Source organism: Alexandromys fortis, unplaced genomic scaffold, assembly GCF_014885135.2.
Source record: "Alexandromys fortis isolate MF-2015 unplaced genomic scaffold, M_Fortis_MF-2015_v1.1 scaffold_226, whole genome shotgun sequence".
In the NCBI taxonomy this organism is placed as follows: Eukaryota; Metazoa; Chordata; class Mammalia; order Rodentia; family Cricetidae; genus Alexandromys; species Alexandromys fortis.
Genome location: NW_026068117.1, coordinates 1,552,172 through 1,574,956, shown reverse-complemented (window position 1 = coordinate 1,574,956; position 22,785 = coordinate 1,552,172). Strand labels below are relative to the sequence as shown.

The following is a 22,785-nucleotide window of genomic DNA, read 5'->3' as shown; positions in this document are numbered from 1 at the left end:
TAAAAGAAAATATAGATCTTATGATAACTATTGGTTATCTTATCTTTGTCTGTTACAAGCCCTATACTTTCACATCTATATACTTGCCCCAAAATATAGGTATACAGTAGCTATTGAGTCTAGATCTTACTCCTAATGCTGTAACAATTTGTTCAAAATTTGTAACTATAACCCAATCTATGCCAATCAGGATTTCTCTCTGAGATTTAAATATTGAGTTGGACTTCCAAATCAATGTTTCTTCCTATTAAGAAGTTAGCTAACCTAATCTGTCTCTATATCCATTTACCTCTTTGAATTGTCATAATCCACCTTTGAAAAATGATGTTCTACAGAAAGGAAAGAAGACAGAACATGTTGGTATTGCTACACTGTTTCATAGGATCTGCAACCCTCATGCTTTTTAAATGATTTTTCACTTAGAACCACGGCACTGGCTATGGAATATCAGAAAGTGTCACACTTCAAATTTGAATTGAATTTCTGAATAAATTCTCTCCGTTACATCTTCCCTCAGATACACCAGGCTGCAAAGTCAAAGCTTACAGACCAAACTATCTTCAGAATACTAAATAAATAGAATGAGAGATCACAGTGCCTACTTTCAGTATAATGAAGTGGAAGACAATCCTTTGAAGAAGGTGAGAAGGAATGACTTGTTCCTATCACATGTAGTCTAATTCTAAGCAGCCAAAATTGAACTCCACTTTGGGAAAAGTGAATAAAAATCAACCATTAGCCCTTTTTTTTTTTTTTTGCCTTAAATCTAGTATCAAATCTTTCACAGGAAAGCCTACCCCTGAACAGAAAGAAGGAAAGGAAAAGAAAGAGAATGGCAAGGAAAGAAGAGAAAAGGAGAGCAGGAAAGAGAGGAGAAGGTTGGAGACAGTTGGGAAGGGAAGAGAGGAGAAGAAATAGACAAAGGTAAAGCTAGTCAATACAAGTCAACCAATAGCCAGACAGTGGTGGCGCACACCTTTAATTCCATCACTTGAGAGGCAGAGGCAGGCAGATCCCTGTGAGCTCGAGGTCAATCTGGACTACAAACTGAGTTCCAGGACAGCCAGGGCTACATGGAAAAATCTTGTCTTGAAAAACCAAACCCCCCAAAAAAGAAAGAAAGAAAAAGAAAAAAAAATAGAAGCCAATAGCAAAAGTTCTAAGTTAACCTTTTTTTGAAATAGCTATTTTTTAGGTGTAAATAAACTCTGCCCATGCTACCCTCTCTACGTTATTGAGACACTGCCTTGCTCCATTATTTCAACTTGTATATCTAAAGAGCAGCTCAAAGAAAATCCTGACCCATTTGCCCTGAAATTTACAGCAGCAGGAACTGAATTTGATTGAACATTCTTTCATATGCAGTCATTGATATCCTCTGTGACACAATCTCACCTGAAACTGAAACGTCACTTAGCATTCTGATCAAATTTTGCTTGTTTTATCTCCCAATATATAAGAATAGTACTTCTACTTTCTAGTGGAAAGTCTTAATAATAGACATCATTGGAGTGGAAACACATTATTCTTAGGAAGCAAAAGGTTTTTTTTAACAGACGTAAGTAATCATGCATAAAATAATATCTTCATATGCATTTATTTAATAATACAGTATGTGGTGGACAATTCTGAAGGGAATATTATTATTTATAAAGTACTGTGAATAATAATTACAGTACTTAAGAATAATACAAATATAGCTCAAATAATTTTAGTAAAGGAGTGAATTTTCCAGGAAGCATTTCAGGAAATCAACTAATTTAAAAGTCATAAATTTGCCAAGATAATGTTATTATCATCTGAGAATTCATGCTCATCAAGACATTCATTTTTTTTTCTTTTAGGAAGAGACAATAAAACTACTTTCTGACTGTCCTCTCAGCTATTTCACAAGGTAGTTTCTTACTGAATATTTGTACCAGTAATGATAGTTTTACCTAGAACTGTGAGTATTCTGTTTCTGGCTTGATGTGCTCAGTTTCGTTGTTTTATTTTATTTTTATTTTTTTTCTTTTCTGGAGAAAATATATTTTCCCTTTGTTTCTTCCTATGCAAAGAGCTGCCAAGTTTCTGCAAACCCAGTTCTTCAGAAGGCAAGTCCAGGAGAGCCCTGTACTTCTATTAAACTAGAAATCAAAAGAACGTTTTTATGAAAATGTCTTTTTTTTCTGCTTGTTTGAAGAGATAATTGTGCAGAAGTAGGAGGAAGAGGGGATGACTGAATCCTTTAGAGCCCCGAACAACTTCTCAACTTTTTCTCCTACTTCTTGTCAACTGCAAGTAGAGTCAACTTTTCATTTATTTCAAAATAGGTGAATTTAGACAGACAAAAACTGTACTAGGCTTTTAATTTTCTTTTTGTTATTGAGTAGTCACTATAATTTATAAACATAAACTGGTTACATATTTTTAATAACTTATTTTTAAAAACCTCTAGTTTTTCTGAGAAAGAGCCCTTAATTTTATAGACGTTGATTGGAAGGATGCCTTTTCAAATGATTTTGCTGTAGGGTTTAGGTTTTAAAACCTTATGGTTACTCTACACATGGAAACATATGGCGTGTTTAGGAGCATATGTTTAGGCAAATATTTGTGATATCTTTGTTCATAAAGTGTTAAGTTAAATTACAATGTATGAGCTTTAGTTTTCAAAGAAAAATCAAGTTAAAATGAGGTGGTTGCCATGATAGTATAATGAAAAGAGACATATAAATTTGAGAAAAATAAAGAAACAAAATTCTCCTGTCAATAATGAGAAATGTATTGGAACAACATTTCTGAATGTATTGTATGTATATATCAAAATCATCTAATGAAACATTTAACTTTGTACAACTCATAACTATAGATGCTAATAAAAAGGAAACAGTACTTTCATCATAGTTATGACTTTGGCTAATAAACTGCACCATGGGGTGTTATGTATTTAACAAAATGGAGGCAAGTAATAGAGCAGGGTGGGCCTCAAAATATATCACCTATGAAAACAATGTATTTTGTCCCAATTAAACATGAGATGTCATTACTTAAATATTATACTCTACAATATCATTTTCAATAATTTAAAAAGGAAATACCATTTATTATGAAGCCAATAAATGAATGAATTTACTACTCCCTATTAGGAGGCAAAAAGTTCGCTTCTTCTCTACTGACAAAACTAAAGGGAAACATTGGCAATGATGGGTGTATGAGCCTTTGTCCAGGACAATGACACATGCAGTTTCAAATCGATGAACCCCATCTTATGATAGTGTAAAAGTCTGCATTACCACAGAAAGAAGTAATGAGCATGATTATTCAATTACAAAAGGGTTCTCATATAAAATCAGTCACCACAGAGTATCTTTAAATAGCATATTTCCCTTGTGAGTATAAATCTTCCAGTGATCATTAACTGCTTAAAAGAGACTAGAGGACAGAGACCCTTAAAATTGGCATGTTAAGCCACTACTAATTAGAAATCAATCAAAAATGAAGGGAGCACTTCTTTGAAATTATGATGATTCAATTTACCCACAGATCTGCAGGAGTATACTTAGGCAGTAGAGTGAAGTTTGACTGGAATGCTAAGTGTTTTAACATTTTACTGGAAAATCCTGGTATTCTCCTTTTCATAATCACATTCAAGCACAAGTTATTTTTCATGGAGAGTCTACATATGATTTAGGAGTTCTCATATATTTAGCCAAAATTCAAGACAAAATTTATGGATGAACATCTTTCTCTATATCCAAACTCTAAATGATGTGAGTCTTTTTATAGTCTCCTTTTTTAATGGACATCAGTCACGTGGGGCATGCTCTTATTCGGAAACCTCCTTCAGTATTCTGCACCAGAATGTCCTTTGATGGGTTTATTTCGCATAAATTGGCATTTGCTTTGCAAATTCCAGAGTAGTTCTTGCTAGCATAGGACATGTGCAATATTTTTCTGTGCTGGTAAACTTCAGACATGAGGAGTGATTTAAGAAGCTTCCCCATAGTGGTGCTTCTGCCGGGAAAGCATTGTCTTTTTTTAATTAATTAATTTATTTATTAAAGATTACTGCATACTCCACGCCACTGTCTCCCATTTTCCTCCCCCTCCTCCAGATCAAGTCCCCCTCCCCCGATCAAGTCCCTCCTCCTCATCCGCCCAAAGAGCAATCAGGGTTCCCTGACCTGTGGGAAGTCCGAGGACCACCCACCTCAATCCATTAGGCATTTTGAATTAAGAATTTGTGCTTTGGGTCAGCTGAAGCTATGAATAAGAAACCAGTAGAGCGAGTTCTATGACAGTCTCCTAAGCTACACAGAGAAACCCTGTCTCTAAAAACAAAACAAAAAACAAACATAGAAACCAGATGAACTAAAGTGAAAAATTTGATTTTATGTCTAACAAAGTTTATTTGAGAAACTAAAGTTATGCTAATATATATGTCTTTGTTAAGTGCAAAATTACATCATTTCTATAAAGACTTAGAATTTGGATGCTATTAATTTTCCCTGCAGAGAAAGAAAAGCAAAAACCCAGTCAGTGTTCCTATCTGCGGGAAGGAAGATTGTCACTTTCATACTCTAGCAGTACAATATTTTTTTTTAAAAATTCAACAATATTCTAACCTACTTTCACATCCAATTCAATACTTGGTTTAATATTTTTCTGAGGTATTGACATAAAATGTTTTCCAATCCTAGAAAGAAAAAAAAAGTTTTCCCTTGTTCAGTTTAGTAAAGTAGTAACTATGCAAAAACTAGATGCTTTGTTTCAAAAGATTAACAGTTATACACACAGGCCTAAGAAAACTATTTCAAACTAATTTTCACTCCATAAGATAATTATCTATAGTGTTTTATTGCAATTAAATCTCAGCTATGTGTTTTTAATAAATACATTCCATATGCTAATGTGGAATTTTCCCTCTGTGTGCTGTGATTACCCTTATTGAAAAAAAAAAAAAAACTGGATTGGCCTGTTGATAGAAAGAACTAGGTGGGGAAAGCTAGGCTGGAAGAAAGAACAGATTCAGAGAGAAACCATGGAGCCACCACCAGAGTCAGCCCTGCCGAAACTTTGCTGGTAAGTCACTGCCACATGGTAATAAACAGATTCATAAAAATGGGTTAAATTAAATCTATAAAAGTTAGCCAATAAGAAGCTAGTGCTAATGGGCCAAGAAGTGATTTAATTAATACAGTTTCTGTGTGATTAATTCGGGTCTAAGCTAGACAGGCAGCTGAGAACCAACGAGCAGTCTTCTCCCAACATCATGCCATATAGATTTAATATATTCTATACCATACAAATCATAGCAATAAAGGTAAAAATTATGTACATTAAAAACCCGTTTAATGATATGTAACTTCCATGACAAGAAATTTTTCCTATAAAAATCTTGACTGCAATCTGCTATAAATGTTTTGATCACTTTTCATTAAATTTCCTTAAAATTTAAAAATTTGTGATCTATAATATGGTAAAAGCAGGCAAATAGTACCAATTTCTAGTGTGGTGTTAAACATTTAGCCTAAAGTTCAATCAAATAAACGTATATACAGCTATATGATGTATAAATACAGATATATAGTGTATGCATTCATTTTCTAAGATTTATTTACAAATCTGAGCTATTTAATTTATTAATTTATTTATTTATTTATTTATTTATTTAAGATTTCTGTCTCTTCCCGGCCACCGCCTCCCATTTCCCTCCCTCACCCCCAACTAAGCCCTCCTCCCTTGTCAGCCCAAAGAGCAATCAGGGTTCCCTGCCCTGTGGGAAGTCCAAGGACCACCCACCTATCAATTGCTTTCCTTTAGATATTAACACCTGCAAAAACCTGGTTTCTTAAGCAAAAGCAAAGAGATTTGCTTCTTAACAAAGTTAACATATGAGAATAAGTTATTAAATATGAATCAGAGCACATCTGTTGATGATTTTCAGTACAGGCTCAACAACACATTTTCTTTTGAAGGTGTAGACTTTCATAGTTGCCAAATTTGAGTTGTAAATAAGATGTACCATACTATGCCAAAGTTAATTGGATTTATACTGGTAACAATAGAATGTGCTATACTTTACTCTGGGCGCATCTAGAGAGTGTTCTTGGCCATACAGGCAGATGGATTTCTAAATGACAGGGTTCAGGCTCAACAAGCCAATTATACCTGTCTTTTGATTCCTTGGACTGCAACAGTCTGAAAGTCTGAAGGAACTATGTTGGCTTTTTTTTTTCCTGGTTTGACTTTCAGAGTCAACACTGTATCTTCTGCGCCTTTTGCCCAATAATTCTCTGTCCATGTATTTGTTGATGTCTGAGTTATTTAAAAGAGACATTTTTTAACATTTAGAAATAGCAGGAAAATGCTACATGAAGTAGAAATTCTAGGTTGTCATCACTTATTAATCTCAATTCAAACCTGTCATGTTATGTATTTACTTAACATTGCATTACTTTTTCACTAAGTACTTTGGGTTTTAATGCCTTTTGTTTTCTACAGTGGAACAATCTAAACAATCAATACTAGACATTTCTTATTTGAAAAGATAAAGACTTAGGACAGGACACAGAGAGCACATAAAAGGAAAGCAGGACATGCCAAGTGAACGGGGAGATGAAAGGCAGACCTATGAATTGAATAGCTGTAGTTTTTCATATTATTATTGTGTGTGTGAGAAAGAGGGTGGCGGAAGGAGAGAGGAGAGTTTGTGTGTGGTGTGTGCACACAAATGTGTGCAGTTGTAGTACAAATGTGATCTTGTCCAGAGGCCAGAAAAGAATGTCAATGTCCTGCTTTATCCCGTTTTACCTTGTTTCACTGAGACACCATCTGTCACTGAACCTGGAGCTCATCTGGCTTCCATCAAGGCTCAGTGACTCTCCAGTCTCCATCCCCTACCCAGTGCACAAAACTGATGGTATCCCCTCCCCCCCCGGCTTCTTCTGTGGGTATGGAGGAGTTCTACTCAGATCATATGCGTGCTCAGCAAGCACTCTTAAACACTGTGCTACCTCCCAGCTCAGGCTTATCATTAAGCTTACTATTATTTGTAGGGAAAAGCCAGACATTTAGAGTTACCAGAGTTGGTTGGATATATATCTGATTCAACTGGAATATTAAAATTAGATGATCAGACACGTAACAGCTCAGCTTTGTATAGTTCCATATGTGTTTTCCAATATCACCGTCAAGAGTTTTGTTATAAGATTCTTAACCATTGACATGAGAATGGATTAGCTTTCATTGTACAGTTTGAGATAGAGCCCTGAAATCATGGCCAGTGATATTCTCTGGAAGATTCCTGACCTTTTTTTAAGATGCAGGATGACTCTTTTACAGATGTAGGCTACTCAGCTCTGAAAACCACTCAATGACTTTTCACTGAGACACCTTTCTTATTATTTGAATTTCATATATTCAGACTGTTGGAATTGCTAGCTTTCCTTATTCTAGAAAGACAAAATTGAAGTCTTTATACAACTGATAAGTCAAAGTCAAACTTGTAAAACCTGGTATTTCTAGGTGCCTGGGATCTTTTATTAATACTTTTTCAATTTTCACTTTTTTTTTCTTTTAGACAAGGACTTACTAAGTAGCCAAAGAGGGTGTGGGCAGTACTAGGTATCGAATTCACAATTCTTTTGCTTCTACCTCTACAGTGAAAAATTTCAGGTATGCAACACCTGTTTCATTTTGGGATCCACTATTCAACCATTAGCAGCAATAGATGGATTGTTCTTTCAAATAAACTGTTACCAAAAGAGACAAAAATTTAGGCTACATTTATCCATTTAATGAATTATTTATCTTATGTGTTAAAAATAAAAATTAAGAAATATTACAGAAATATTGTATAAAATAATCAAAATTCCAGATTGATGCCTTAAATTCAATTGGTTAAAGAAATCTGACTTTTTCTTGACCGGTGTTAATAAGGGAAGTCAGTGCATTGTGAAAAGGCATCTCCATGTTTCTTCAAATGAGCACATAGAAAACACTCCACATGGCATGGGACCTTTTCATCTCACTGTGATGTGGTTGCTTAGTCTTCATGATTGTTTTCCAAGAAAAAAAAACAATACTAAAAACAATTTTATAAATTATTCCACTTATGAAAGGTATGAGACAAAGACCATATTCTCACTCCTCCCACTCTTCAACTGGACTTTGGAAGCTCAGCTCAGTGCTCCACTGCAGGTCTCTGCCTCTGTTTCCATCAGTTACTGGGATGAAGGGTCTATGCTGACATTTAAGATATTCACCAGTCTGACTACAGGGCAAGGCTAGTTCAGGTATCCTCTTCTCTATTGGTTAAGGGCTTATCTGGGGCCATTCTTGTGTATTCCTGGAAATTTCTCTAGTGCCAGGTTTCTCGCTAGCCCCATAATGACTCTCTCAATCAAGATACCACTTTCATTGATCTCCCTCTCTACCCTTCTTCCATCTTGACTATCCCATTCCCTCAAGTTCTCCTCATCCCTCCCCTTCTCCTCTCATCTTCCCCTTCCACTTTCCCTTCTCCCCCCACCTTCATGCTCCCAATTTTGTCAGTAGATCTTGTCTATTTCCCCTTTCCAGGTGGATTTATATATGTTTCTCTTATGGTTCACCTTGTTACTTAGCATCTCTAGGATTCAGAACTATAGGCTCCATATCCTTTGCTTACAGCTAGTAGTCACTTATGAATGAGTACACACCATGTTCATCTTTCTGGGTCTGGGTCACCTTACTCAGAATTTTCCCCAAATTCACAGTTAAGAATTAATAACTAAATGGACAATAGATTCTTTCTAGTTGTAAAACTTAAGTGCATATTTGTTCTTTAATGTTATGTAAAGAGTTCCTTAACAACATGAATATACAATTGAAGTATACGTTTGAAATCTTTTTTTCTTAATCACTAAAAATGAAGACATTTCTACAGAAGGTTTTTTCTGTCTGTTGACCTATTTCTCTTCATTGAACATTTGAAATAAAATAAAAATGCAAGGATAATAATATATTAGGTACATTTTAATTAAGAAGAGATTTGAAACAATGTGCTTATGTTATGAGTAAAGATCATTACATTGTATCTTTGTTTCTAAAATTGATTCACAATTTCCTTGTTTATATACCCAAATTAGGCAAAAATCTTATACTTCTTCCAATATAAATTTGATACAATTCCTGTTTATGTACAATTTCATGTTTCTGCCAAGTGTATTGTGTCCATGATCTCATGTATAAATTTACTAGTTTCTTTATCAAAGGCAACTTACTCAAATTTTGGTAATACATTATGAAAAACTTAATTAGCATATTATAATTTTCATTTTGGTATGTTCATTACATTTAACTACTATCATAAGCTCTTTCATTCTTGACCGAAGATGTTTCAAGTTTTACCCAATTTCTTAGAAATACATGTCTGCAGAACTTATCACAATGTGTATATAAACATGACCACTCATGAGAACTCAGCATTATACTTAAAAAATTGCAATAATATTCGGTGCTAGGGCTCAAATCTCAGGCCCTGTAATACCAAGCAAATACTCTACCACAGATGTGTCTCTTTTACTTGGATGACATTTTAAACACATGTTTTTATTATAATATTGACTTTTATTTTAATGAACTTGGACCTTTTTATCAATTTCAAAAATTGTATTTTATTTCATTATGTGGTATTATACATCACACGGTTCCATACTGTCTATTTAAAAACCAATTCAACCACTGCAACTTGAGGTTACAATATGCTATAATAATACTGTTAAAATCTTAAACTTATTTATCTCCTTCTCAATAACCATTTAAATATTATATGCATGGCTTGGTTACAAAGACAGTATTGTAGGAATTGGCCTTTGCTCTTTTGAGTATAACATGCCTAATATTACGACTTAGACTTTCTTTTACCTATTAAAATATATTGGAGAAAGTCATATTAAGCAGAACTGAATTACTCACCTAGTTGAGTCTCCTGAATTGTCAGTTTACTTTCCACAGGGTACAGAAGCTTAGGTGGCTTATCAGTCAGAGGAGCTGAAAAACAACAAAATCATAATATAAAGACTTACAGTTATGCTGTATGAACTAAAGGAAATAACATAGTTAATTTTCCCAAACATTTTTTAAAGTAATATCAAAGCAAGCACTCTACTAAGTAATGGCTTTAAATTTTTCAGGTAGTAACCTCAAGCAGATCAAAATATAACCCACGTTGATACTCACATTATATTGTGAAGTACAGAATCAGAATTGGTATGTCCTTTGGAACTTATGACCATGTTTCCTCAATTTTCCTTTGCTTTTAGTTTTGAATGAGTGTTTTAAATTTTGTACTGTGTGAAAGGTATATGAGATATATATGAAATGTACTATAATTTTCCAGCATAAAGTGATATAATTCTTGATAATTCCATTCTTATTTTAAATATGTTGATCACTTTGCTTAAAAATACATAATTTAGTAATGATTTCCTACTGGTATATTGTCTAATGAGGAGACAATGTGGCACTACATTATTGTTAGTAGAAAAATGAACTCCCACACAAAGCAAATACTCTTAACCTGTATTTTTCTCTTGACGAAAAGCTTTATTATTACTATCTGTTACATTTTGTGGCATTTGTTGCTAATTTACATGGCATTCTCTTTAAATTTAAGCTTCTGCACATTTCCTTTCTGTGCTCTTGTCAATTTCAACTATCAGCCAATAAATCAGTTTGCTGTGAAAGCTCTCTATGGAAAGATGCTTCCCACTGTATACTTCATTTGCAGCTAAACTAGATTCTCTGGACTGTAACAAATAGTTCTTCCTGAAGCCTGCCCCTACCCCTGCCTGATTGAATTGCCCAGGTCCTTTGAAACCGGTCACTGCAACTTGTACTTTGTGGCAAGTACAGAAATGATCAATTAATGGTTGCTGAACTAAATGTTTTTGCTTCGAGGACTTCTTTCTTATTTGCCAGGAACTCATGCCAGCTTGGTTGATAGCTGGAAAGCTCATCTAGGTAGAGCAGCCAGGACTTGGCTACATGTACTTATCAGCAAAGGATTCAAGAATTTAAGCTGTTTTAGCAGCTTGCCTCCATCTCCTTTTAACAAAAATAAATTGCTGCAAAATTATGATGCACACCAAGTCAGAAAAAAAGAGATGTTACCAGAGTTTATATTTGGGAAACTAACTTCATACATGATTTTGAATCCTTCTATTAATAACTAATTGAGCACAGTATATTCACCTTTATTACTATTTAGGTTTTGGAAAGAAAGGTATAAAGGAGGTTTGGTTAATATAATGAAATGACACATTAAAATTCTCAAAGTTATGAAATTTCTCTGATTAACTTTAATGCTTTTATTTCATGTCTAAAATTTTCTTAACATACTTAATTCTCTTGTCACCTAAATAATCTGTTTATTTATTGAAATTTGGAAAAAAATATGTCATTAATGGAGAAATAAGTCACGTTCTTAGACTCTTCTATCAAATGATTATAGTGAACTTAAAAAACAACAACAACAACAACAACAACTGTGTGATCTATATGGTCCCGATAATGAACAATGGTAGCTATTCTTTTGGTTTTGAATGAGGGAGGTATTTGAGTCTAGAGTTTGCCAAAGAAAAAGAGAAGAATATGTAGAGATGAATAAATGATACATGGATATCCAGATAAGATAAGGAGCTAGAGAGATAGTTACTTCTCTTCTAAAGGACCTGATCTTCAGGATGATCACAATAATGTGTGACTTCAGCTCCAACTAATCTGAGGCCTCCTTAAACAACTACATCCATATGTATACCCGCACACAATTAAAAATAACAAAAATAAATACTAGATAAGTAGTAAAACTTCATAAACTTGAGTACTCAAAATATCCAGTATAAACTAAATGATGATGCTTTCTTAATGTAGTCAGTTGGAGTTCCAAATAAAGAGGCTTGAACAAAGCTGATTCCTCTCGGGTGAGGTTTTCAAGTAAAAGAACAAATAACATAAAAAGGTGATGTTATCAAATGAGAGACATATACATATTTGTTGAAACTACAAAGAGGTCCCTCTTAACCTGGAGTTCTCAATAGAATCTTGTGCAGAGCAATATATGCCCTCATATGATGTTTCTGAGTAAAATCACACAGATAAAAATGATATTATTAATTTGGTACTCACAATGTCCAGCAGATCCCACCTGGGGGAGCTGAGGGAAGAGGAAGTTTCTAACAGAACTGTCTCTCTGTGACTGAGCATCCCATGGCAAAACACTCATGACTGACTTACAGGCTTTTCTTTCCCGCTACAGGCACTTTTGTATGGTGGAATATGACAGTAACATCTCTAGTAATTTCTAGCTGTTCTCAAGGACACAGTATTTTATATGTGGGCTGTTTTGTACTCTTTCCCTATGTTGGGGAAAGGAGACAGCCCTTACCCAGACAGGGGTCTTGAAGGACACACTGTGACAACCACATTTGGGTTTGATGTGGGAGGGAAGCAATCCTACTTTCATAGACAGATTTTCAGTGATTTTCAACACTACATGATTATTTACCAAAATAATGTACATTATACACAAATATTAAAACTGTTTGTTTGTTTAGTAAATTTACTCAGTTAATGAGTCTTGTGACTGTGTAGTTAGCAGTAGATAACGTGACAGTTTAATTTAAAAGCAGCTGAGAAAAATGTTCCTTGTACAAACACATCTCACACTAGTCTGTAATAAGAGGGTGAGATCTTTAGAGAAAGAAACTGAAATCTATATGTATCACAGGTATTCAGAAATCTAAAATGCTCTTTGGTTCTTTACCTTAGCCTCTCTGCCTCTTTGGCATAATGTTAGAACCTTGACTTTTCACATTTTGAAGTGTGACAAAGTCTAAGTTAACAAATAGATTTTTCATAGAATCACAGGGTGTTGGAGTTACAGAGAATTCTGTTTATTGAGTCTATTTTTAATGTTAAAGTCACATTTCCAACTCAAATGATTTCCACAGTGTTCATCTTCCTGTATAGGACAGACATTTTATTTACTTATTTATTTATTTATTTATTAAAGATTTCTGTCTCTTCCCCACCGCCGCCTCCCCTTTCCCTCCCCCTCCCCCAATCAAGTCCCCCTCCCTCGTCAGCCCAAAGAGCAATCAGGGTTCCCTGCCCTGTGGGAAGTCCAAGGACCCCCCGCCTCCATCCAGGTCTAGTAAGGTGAGCATTCAAACTGCCTAGGCTCCCACAAAGCCGATGTGTGCAGTAGGATCAAAGAACCCATTGCCATGCGATGAAAGGAGACAGGGAAAGAGACCCACATTGGAGCACCAGACTGAAACCTCAAGGTCCAAATCAGGAGAAGAAGGAGAGAGAGCACAAACAAGGATGTCAGGACCTCGAAGGGTGCACCCACACACTGAGACAATGGGGATGTTCTATCGGGAACTCATCAAGGCCAGCTGGCCTGGATCTGAAAAAGCGTGGGATAAAACCGGACTCGCTGAACATAGCGGACAATGAGGACTACTGAGAACATAGGACAGACATTTTTGTATTGAAATTTCATGTGTTCACTACCATACCTAGTTTAGTTTTTATTTATCAATAATTCACTTTTACTTTTTTTCTATACTTATTTAATCGTATTAATTTTTTACAAATTAATGAATTTGGCTGTGGCATTGCCATAAAAGCACATGTTATGTTTTGCTTCTATGTACTCTCCCTAATCCCTTCTTTCCCTGTTTCACCCCTTTCCATCTTCTTACCCTTCCTAAATGCTTGCCTTCTATTTTCAGGGAATGTCCTGTTTTCTGTTTGCTTATCTGTTTCATTTTTCCTACATGTGACAGAATACACAAAATTTTTTTCCTGTAGCTGGACAATCTCATCTACTGTTATATTTTCCAGAACCATGTAATTTTTTTAAAATAACAATATTCATGATTTTGATCCACTGTGCTTATGTCACATTTTCTTTAGCTATTTCTCTATTATGAACACCGATGCTGATTGTATATCCTGTGTATTGTGACTAATAGTATCACAACAAAAAATAAGTATATGATGCACATGATGTAGCTGGATCACATGGCAGTTCCTTGAGCAACCTCCAATTATTTTTATAGTAGCTGTGTTAATTTACATTTTTTATCACCAGAGTATAAAGGTTTGTCTTATCCATAGTCTGATGAACATTTTTTTCTTGTTTTTAATAATAGCCATTATGTCATTCCAGGCAAATTTTTGACCAAATTGTGTGTGTATACATACATACATACATACATACATACATATATATATAGTGTTTGTGTAATTATGTACATATATTTGTATGCATAACATTATAATCTGCAAAACACTGTTTGGAATTTTAGAGGATTCACTATAATTCACATTGATTTATAGTTTAATAATAAACCATCTTGAACTATTTCTATTCATTTGTTCTGAAAGCCAGGAATTCGAGTTGCAAAAAGGTCAAATCCTTTGCCAATAACAAGGCGATTTGAAGCTAGAGTTTTCAGTAGGTCTTTTTGTCTTAACATTTTGTTCGGTGCTCTTTGAAAGTCTGCCCTGCAGTCTCCCCTTAAGGTGTGTACAGTCTGCTAAACAGTGAAAACTTGCAATTAAGTCATCACAACACCAAGCAAAGAGCTGTTTCAGTGCAATCTGTCATAATCCAAAATTATCACCCTTTAGTATTATGTTATGTTATGTTATGTTATGATGGATATCAATTTGAAACACTCCTCTTGGGATTCGCCTTTCTTTGCTAAATTTTAATGAAACTTTTCCAACTAGCACACTAGTTGAACTGCTGATCTGGCATCTAGTACCATGACTGTGATTTAGGAGGTGGTCACTAAGTTTGGGATGTAACTCAGTTTCCACAAATGAAGAACATTCACACAATGATCTTTTCTGGTATATTATGTTTCTGGCATATTATGATGCTTAATACATATATTAGTTTAATTGAGTTGAGAGATGACAGGACTAGGAAAAAGGCAGGCGTTCTAATAGCCAGTGAAAATGAATTCTAGACAAGCATTTATTTCCTCTATTTGCAAAGGTAGAACTAGATGGTCTAGTTCTGAAAGCGAAAGCACTTACAAGGAAAACCAAGTCATTTTCATTGTCAAGACAACAATGTATTTGTGAACGCTTTTCTTCTACTTACTTATATAAAACCATGTAAAACTCACCCATTAACTTAAATCACAGGAAAACAAGTTCATATCCAACAGTAGCGATATGAAACACAGTGTGATTTTTAAATCATATTTTATTTCCCCAAACCACAGTTATAATAGAACTATTACTTTCATTAGCTATATATTACATAGAGTTTTATAGCCACCAACATATTATTTTCAGGCCTTCATTTTATTCTTTACAATATTATATCAATAACATCAATGCTAATACAGTCATTAGAATGATGATAGGCTTCCCCTACAAACATGTCTCAGTTGACAGATTGTTTTGTAAAAAAAGAAAAAAAAAGTAAAATTTTAAGGTTTTTACATTTGCTTTCTGAGCACCAGTTAGAGAAATGTCTAAAAGTCAGTAACTAATGTCTACAGAATTGGCTGCTCACCTACGTCATAACTATTCCTTAACTATTCAGAGTTCTGTTGTTGTGTTTGTTTGTTTGTTTTTGAGACAGGGGTTCTCAGTGTAACAGCCCTGTATCTATATAACAGGCTGTCCAGAAATTTACTCTATAGACCAGCCTGTGGGAAGTCCAAGGACCACCCACCTCCATCCAGGTCTAGTAAGGTGAGCATTCAAGCTGCCTAGGCTCCCACAAAGCCAATGCATGCAGTAGGATCAAAAACCCGTTGCCATTGTTCTTGAGTTCTCAGTAGTCCTCATTGTCCACTATGTTCAGCGAGTCCGGTTTTATCCCAGGCTTTTTCAGATCCAGGCCAGCTGGCCTTGGTGAGTTCTCGACAGAACATCCCCATTGTCTCAGTGTGTGGACAATGGAGATGATCTAATGGGTAATTTTTTAATGTCTTCTTTTTAAACCTAAACTAATTGATAAACATCTGTTAGTTTTATTAGCAGATAAGAGAATTTACATTATCCATAGAGTTTGAACTCTTAATCAATCTGATAGGATTTCATCTCTGTTTTCCTTGGCCTAGAATCATTGAGTAATAGTTTTAATAATAGGACACAGATTGTATGAAAGCTGAATGCACCGTGTCATGGCCCATGGAATTAAAAAGGGTGGAAAGAAGAACATATCAACATGTTACATGGGAAATTCATTTAGTAGGGAAAGGGTGCTTTGTTTGTCATTTGTCTTTAATGCTCTGAATTTGATGTATTCTCTCCTTTCCCTCACAAATGATAATGATGGTGACTCACAACAGCTACGGAGCCTCAGAAGCCTCAAGGATAAAGGAATTGAAAAAGCTATGGAGCACTGAAGTCCAGGAAGAGCACTACACATGGAGAATAATATTTTGAGTCATATCAAATGACATAAATAATGTATTTACCAAAACGACTGTGCTAAGGAAAAACAAAAAATCCACCTGACTAAATTTGATACTTAATATTATTGATACTTAATATTATGCTTATTTTGATAAGTTTTGCTTACAATGAAAATAAAACAAACACATCCAGTCATTCACTTATTCATTAAGTCTGTCCTTTGTTTACAGCTATTCTAGTTACAAGGACAGAGACAGTCAAGATTCCTCTTTTCAGGGAACAAATCTTTGAAAAAGTAAGATATAAAATAAACATGCACATGAATACATATGTAATAAAATGCACGTGAGAATAAATATCATAAAATGATGCAGCTAAAAAGATAGAGACTGGCTAGGTGCTATTTTAGGGAACAGTCAGAAAAGACTGTTCTGAGTGAAGATCGTTTGAGGCAGAGCTCTGAGAAAGGAGGAGATAAGCTGTGTATGGGACAAGCTGAGAACAAGATAGGAATACACATGGAATACTTGAGGGATGTTAAAAATCAGATTTAAAAGAGATTCAGAAACAGTCATGAACCAATGTATGCAGGACTTTTTTTTTAAAGAAAGGACTTCATTTTTATTCTAAACACTATAGAAATGTTTTTGAAGTTTTTGTGAAGGTGAGTGACTGTGTTAACATTTAAGTACCAAAGCTTTCAGGTATCTTGATATTCGCGTCTAGCTGGACTGAAATGAATGAAAACCGAAGAGCAAAGTGTGGAGGCAGGCTGGCAGGCAAGCAGGAGAATATTGAAGCAGTTCACAAAGAGCTCATAATGGTGGTAGCAGAAATGGTAAGATGTTTTCCCCTTTAAATACTTTTTTTGGTAGATCTCAATGCACAATTTACTGATGGATTAGTTGTGGGATACAGATGGTATTCATGAGTCAAAAAGGATTTTCCAGTTATGAGGTTGAGCAACTATGTGACTCCCATGCCATCTAATGATATTAAAGATAGTTTAATAAAATCATGCTTATGAGAAACAGATGCCAAGAGATTTTTCTGTGTGTGATGCATTTGTATGGGGTATATGTGTACGTGTTGTATAGTGAGCATGCCTGTGCCCACGGAGCCAAAGAAGAGTGCTGTCTTTCCTCTTCTGTCACTCTTCGTCTTGTTCCTTTTTAGACTAGGTGTCCCCATGAACCTGGAAGTAGAGGGTTTTTGTTTTATTGTACTGTGATCCTGGCAGCCAACAGGTCTCGGAATTCTTTCTTTCTCTGTCACTCTCAGTGGTGGAGCAATGGTATATGTGGGACCACAGCCAGCTATTTTGTAGGTGCTGGGATCTGAACTCCATTCCTCGTGCTTGCACAGCAAGCAGTTTAAAGTACTGAGCCAACTTTCCTGCCCTGAAGAAATGGCTTTTATGAATGAGTTCAGTCACATTATCTATGCAAACTAGTTTAATTGTTTATCAATATTTTCTATTTCAGAAATTGAGTCACTATGGGTAAACAATTATGGTTTCTAAAAACTGAGAAAGTAGTCTTTTCAGCTTCTTATTTCAAGCTAATGTCACTTTCATTTATTATAAGATGCAGTTCTGTTAATTCAGCTACCATTCACAGTAATAAAAAGTAGACTACAAAGTTTATTTTTTAATAAAACAATCAGTCATGATTACCCAAACAATGTGAAAATTGCTAAGTATTCTCTTAGTTCCTTGTTATATAGTACATATTCAACTGAATAGTATATCTTATAGTTTTTTTCATTAAAGAATTTATTAGGATGTACTATTTGAGTGATGGAAATAATGCTTAGTCACTTTACAGTATCCTAATAAACATCCAGGTAAGAAATTAAAAGTACTATTTTAATTTCTCTCAAAGCAGAATCTATCAAGAGTATAAAAGGAAAATATATTCAACAATGGAGTTAGTGTTAACAATTTGATTCTCTATTTTTTCATATGTATTTCCATCTTAAACTCCAGCTTCTATTGAGCACATTACTCCTTGGCTCACTCAGCAGTATGGCAAATTCCACAGTTCATTCAAATACCCATTAAACCCCAATTTCCACAAAATGAGCAGTAGATAAATAAATAAGTATATATATAAAAAAGAAAACCAAGGCATGTGATAGCAGACATCATGGGTAGATGTAGAGTAAATAAGGTGTTTCAATGTCATAATTTTATTCTTAAAAAAATTTCCACTGTAGATTTTGCATAAACGCAGTTTGGATGAATTCTAACTGATTGCACGTCTGATTTTAAGTATTTAAAATAAATTGATGTGTGTACTCAAAGCTAAAGTTAAAAAATGCTGAGAAAAGGGAAACAATGCATAATTTTCTAGTGAAATGATGATGAATCCCAGGAAAAGGATGCTGATTTATATAAGAGCTATAATCAAGAAGGTGAGCTTGCCAATTACTGTTTTCACTCTGTCAATAGACAAGAAAAAAACCTAATGGTTGCTAATTAGCTTCCTGGGACAATAGTTAATTCCAAGAATTTCTATGCCCTCCAAAGGAAAGCATCTTCTGCAGCAATGAGAAAGTATGCAAACTTCTTATGCTATATCATTTTTTCTTTTTTTAAAGGGCTTTCATGGAATAAAAAATTTGAACTTAAAGTTATCATGAAATGTTACTGAAAGCCAATTGTAGATCAGATGAATGACATTATGTTACCAACAAGAATCAAAACATTTAATATTCTTTGCTTGCCATGGTATACTATGATAAGACGTTAACATAGTATAACATAGTGCAATTTAGTGATCTTCCAGATTATACTTAATTGGTGTATTTCTAGTTATATTTCTGCAAAAGGCAGTTACATTTCCTGATTTTCCAGTCAAGTTATAAAATCTGTATTACTACTAACTTGTATGGCCCTATATACTCAAGTAGGGTTGTGACAATTGGTGGGAGGTCTTTTTTGATAAGGATTATTGATAAATATCTTATAATACTTAGGGACTCCTCTAGATAGTCTGACCTCTCAACAGTGTTTAATATCTCTAAGATTAAGAATGATGTCATGTGGTAACTGCAATAAAAGTGTCATTATTACCTATTTTTCAAGCCCAGATTACCCAAAGATTAAAATTATCTGGTAAGTAGAAATCTTTCGACAACATAGAGACTTGAAACACAAAGCAGATGAAAGTTTAGCCTGGACTATCAGAGTAAGCTGCAGATACAAATATTCTATGAAACCTTTCATAGGCTCAGCGTGCAAAAAGGTAAAGAATGGCAAGAGTGCAGGGGAGATATGAAAAGCAAAAGTAGGATGAATGAATGAAGTTAAAAAATTGAAGAATGAGTAGTCTACTCTCCCATCTTGAAATCCCATAAGAACAATAACCCCTGCCAAGCTCTCTTCGCCACTAAAATCAAGACGTTCTTCCTTAAGTCATCAAATAAGCCTTCAGATACAGAGTGATGCAAGGTTCCAAAACTTCTGAAATACTTGCTATATTATTTTTAAATGTTTAATTATGGAAATACTATGAAATTATTGCAAAGAAATAATTTCTTAATACAATTATATTTTAACGGTTAGAAATGTTATTTACAAGCAGTAAACATATGTACAAAAGGTATGGAACTTATTAATGTGTTTAGTGATTGACAGGGGTCTGGGCAGGGTACCAAATTGGGGGCCAATTTGTTGTCTTACCAAAGAGTTCAACAATAGCCCAGAATGAAGTATAACAAAGGTTTATTTATTTGGGGATAAACTCACAGTAAGAAGAGCAATCCTCAGTCCTCTGCATGAACTGGGAACTGGAACCGAATTCAGCAGCAAAATAGGCTATGTATGCTTTTCATCTGCATTTATAGTACATGAGGCCACATCCAATGTGGGTCTGTGTCTTAAAGGCTATTGGCTGAAGAAGTTTTCACAACACCCCATGTACAACTTTTTCATATATATATATATATGTCCATTATTATCCTTAATCATTCTTGCTTACTAAGAAATATATTGCAAGAGAAAACTAAATATTTTTTTCATTGTATCAAATGGAAGAAACAAACCAAGTTTTACAATTCTTTGTTGCTGCAAAAACATAACCATTGTAACTTCCTTGTATAGAGCACTCTCAGACTGCCTTCTAATCCATTGCTATAATTTGTCTAACTATTACCACTTGAGAATATTTTAAAAAGAAGGGAACTTAGGGAGCCCACAAGATACCTCAGAAGGAAAAAGCACTGCCCAATGACCCACGTTTGAAGGTCAGAATATACATAAGTTTGACAGGAGAGACTTCATTCAAGGAAATTGTCCTTTGACCTCCACATATATGTCTTATCATGCGCCTGTCCCATGTCATACAACACACACAAAACATTCCAAAATACATAAGTAAATATTTAACAAATAATCTCCTACCAAGGATCATTTCAAGCAGATTCAACTCCTTTTATTCATAAAAGGAAAGTGGATCACAAGCCATAAGAATACAATTATTACCAAAATTTTTTTAAAAGTCCCAAACCAAACCAGCAACAAAAGAGTCAGAAGAACAGAAAAGAAAATTATGTACCTATAAGCAATAGAATCAAGCATCCTTCAAACAAAACATGATTCCAATTTTATTATGCCTCAAATGCTGTTAGATGATTTCTGTTGTCAGCACATAGCCAAGAGATACTTGACAAAAAAGGTTAGCCATGTTAAGCATTAACGTAATACATGGACAAACTTCAAGTTTGTTCTTAGCTGCTTTGAATGCCACTCAACTCATTCAAAGGAAAGAAAAGGAGAAGAAAAAGGCAAAGCCTGTAACTACAACATACATAAAGCACTGACAATTACTAAAGCTGAACGAGATGTGTTTTCTGCAAGCTGTTCTCACTTTTACTTGAAATTATCCATCCAAAATAATTATTTGAGAAAAAACTAAATATGAGAATACATTATATTTGAGTTTCTTGAGTATTCTTTATAGGGTCTACACCTACGTTTCTTTATTTACTATGTCCACACGATGAAGTATAACATAAATTTAGTCAAGTTTGTAAAAAGAAATTTCTTCATGTTTCTGTAATGTTTAATAAATATAGATGGAATGTTTCACGTTTAAATGTGAACATATAGAAATATAGTATATCAGTCTTCCTTTATTATTTTTGTTTCAGTTTTTGACATGAGGTCTCATGTACCCCTCGTAGTTAAATGAATATGCCACATGTTAGCTGTGCTGGTTTGAATGAAAGTGGCCTCCATAGTCATACTTTTGAATATTTAGTCATAAGTAAGTACAACTGTTTGAGAAGGATTAAGTGATGTTGCGTTTTTGGAGGAGGTGTGTCACTAGGGACGAGCTGTCAGATTTCAAAAGCCCTCGACAGGCCCACTATCTCTCTCTCTCCTGCCTGCAGTCAGATGTAAGCTCTCAGCTACTGTTCCAGCATTCTGCCTGCATGCTGCTATGCTCCCATCCTGATGATCATGGACAAATCCTCTGAAACTGTAAACAAACTCCCCACTAAATACTTCCTTTTATAAGTTGCCTTGGAAAATTCTTCACAGACCTTGAAAGAACAATACTCAACCTCATACGGAAAAAACAAAAAACAGAGGATAGCCAAAACAATACAGTACAACAAAGGAATTTCTGAAGGTATCATCATCCTTGACATCAAGTTCTATTATAGAGCTACAGTAAATAAAAACAGCTTGGTATTGGAATGAAACAGACACCTTGACCAATGGAATAGAATTTAAGACCTGGGTATAAATCCACCCACTTATGAAAACCTATTTTTTGACAAAGAAGCTAGAATTATACAATGGAATAAGGAAAGCATCTCCAACAAATGGTGCTGGAAAAACTGGATGTCGTCATGTAGAGGAATGCAAATAGATCCATATCTATCCCCATGCACAAAACTCAAGTCCAAATGGATCAAAGATCTCAACATAAAGCCAGCCACACTGAACCTCATAAAAGATAAAGTGGGAAGTACACTTGAATGCATTGGTACAGGAGACTATTTCCTAAATATAACCCGAGTAGCACAGACACTGAGAGCAACAAATAAATTCAACATCTTGAAACTGAGAAGCTTCCGTAAAGCAAAGGACAAATTTAATAAGACAAAAAAGCAACCTTTACCAACCCTACATCAGACAGAATACTGATCTCCAAAATAAATAAAGAACTCAAGAAATTAGACATCAAAACTTCAAACAATCCAATTAAAAATGGGGTACAGACCTAAACAGTGAACTTACAACAGCCAATTTCATATGTCTCAAAAGACATCTAAGGAATTGCTCAATATCCTTAGCCATCAGAGAACTACAAATAAAAAGAACGCTGAGATTTCATCTTGCATCATTCAGAA

The 22,785-nt window shown here is 34.6% G+C and overlaps 1 protein-coding gene across 1 annotated transcript in view; it reads right to left on the bottom strand.

The window, feature by feature from the left end:
- The window catches only part of Il1rapl1 (interleukin 1 receptor accessory protein like 1), a 625,637-nt gene that overhangs the window by 276,893 nt on the left and 325,959 nt on the right, over positions 1-22,785 (bottom strand). Inside the window, exon 5 of the mRNA XM_050124922.1 lies at positions 9,940-10,014. Within this exon, the coding sequence (XP_049980879.1) occupies positions 9,940-10,014 (75 nt within the window). The remainder of the gene's footprint in view (positions 1-9,939; positions 10,015-22,785) is intronic.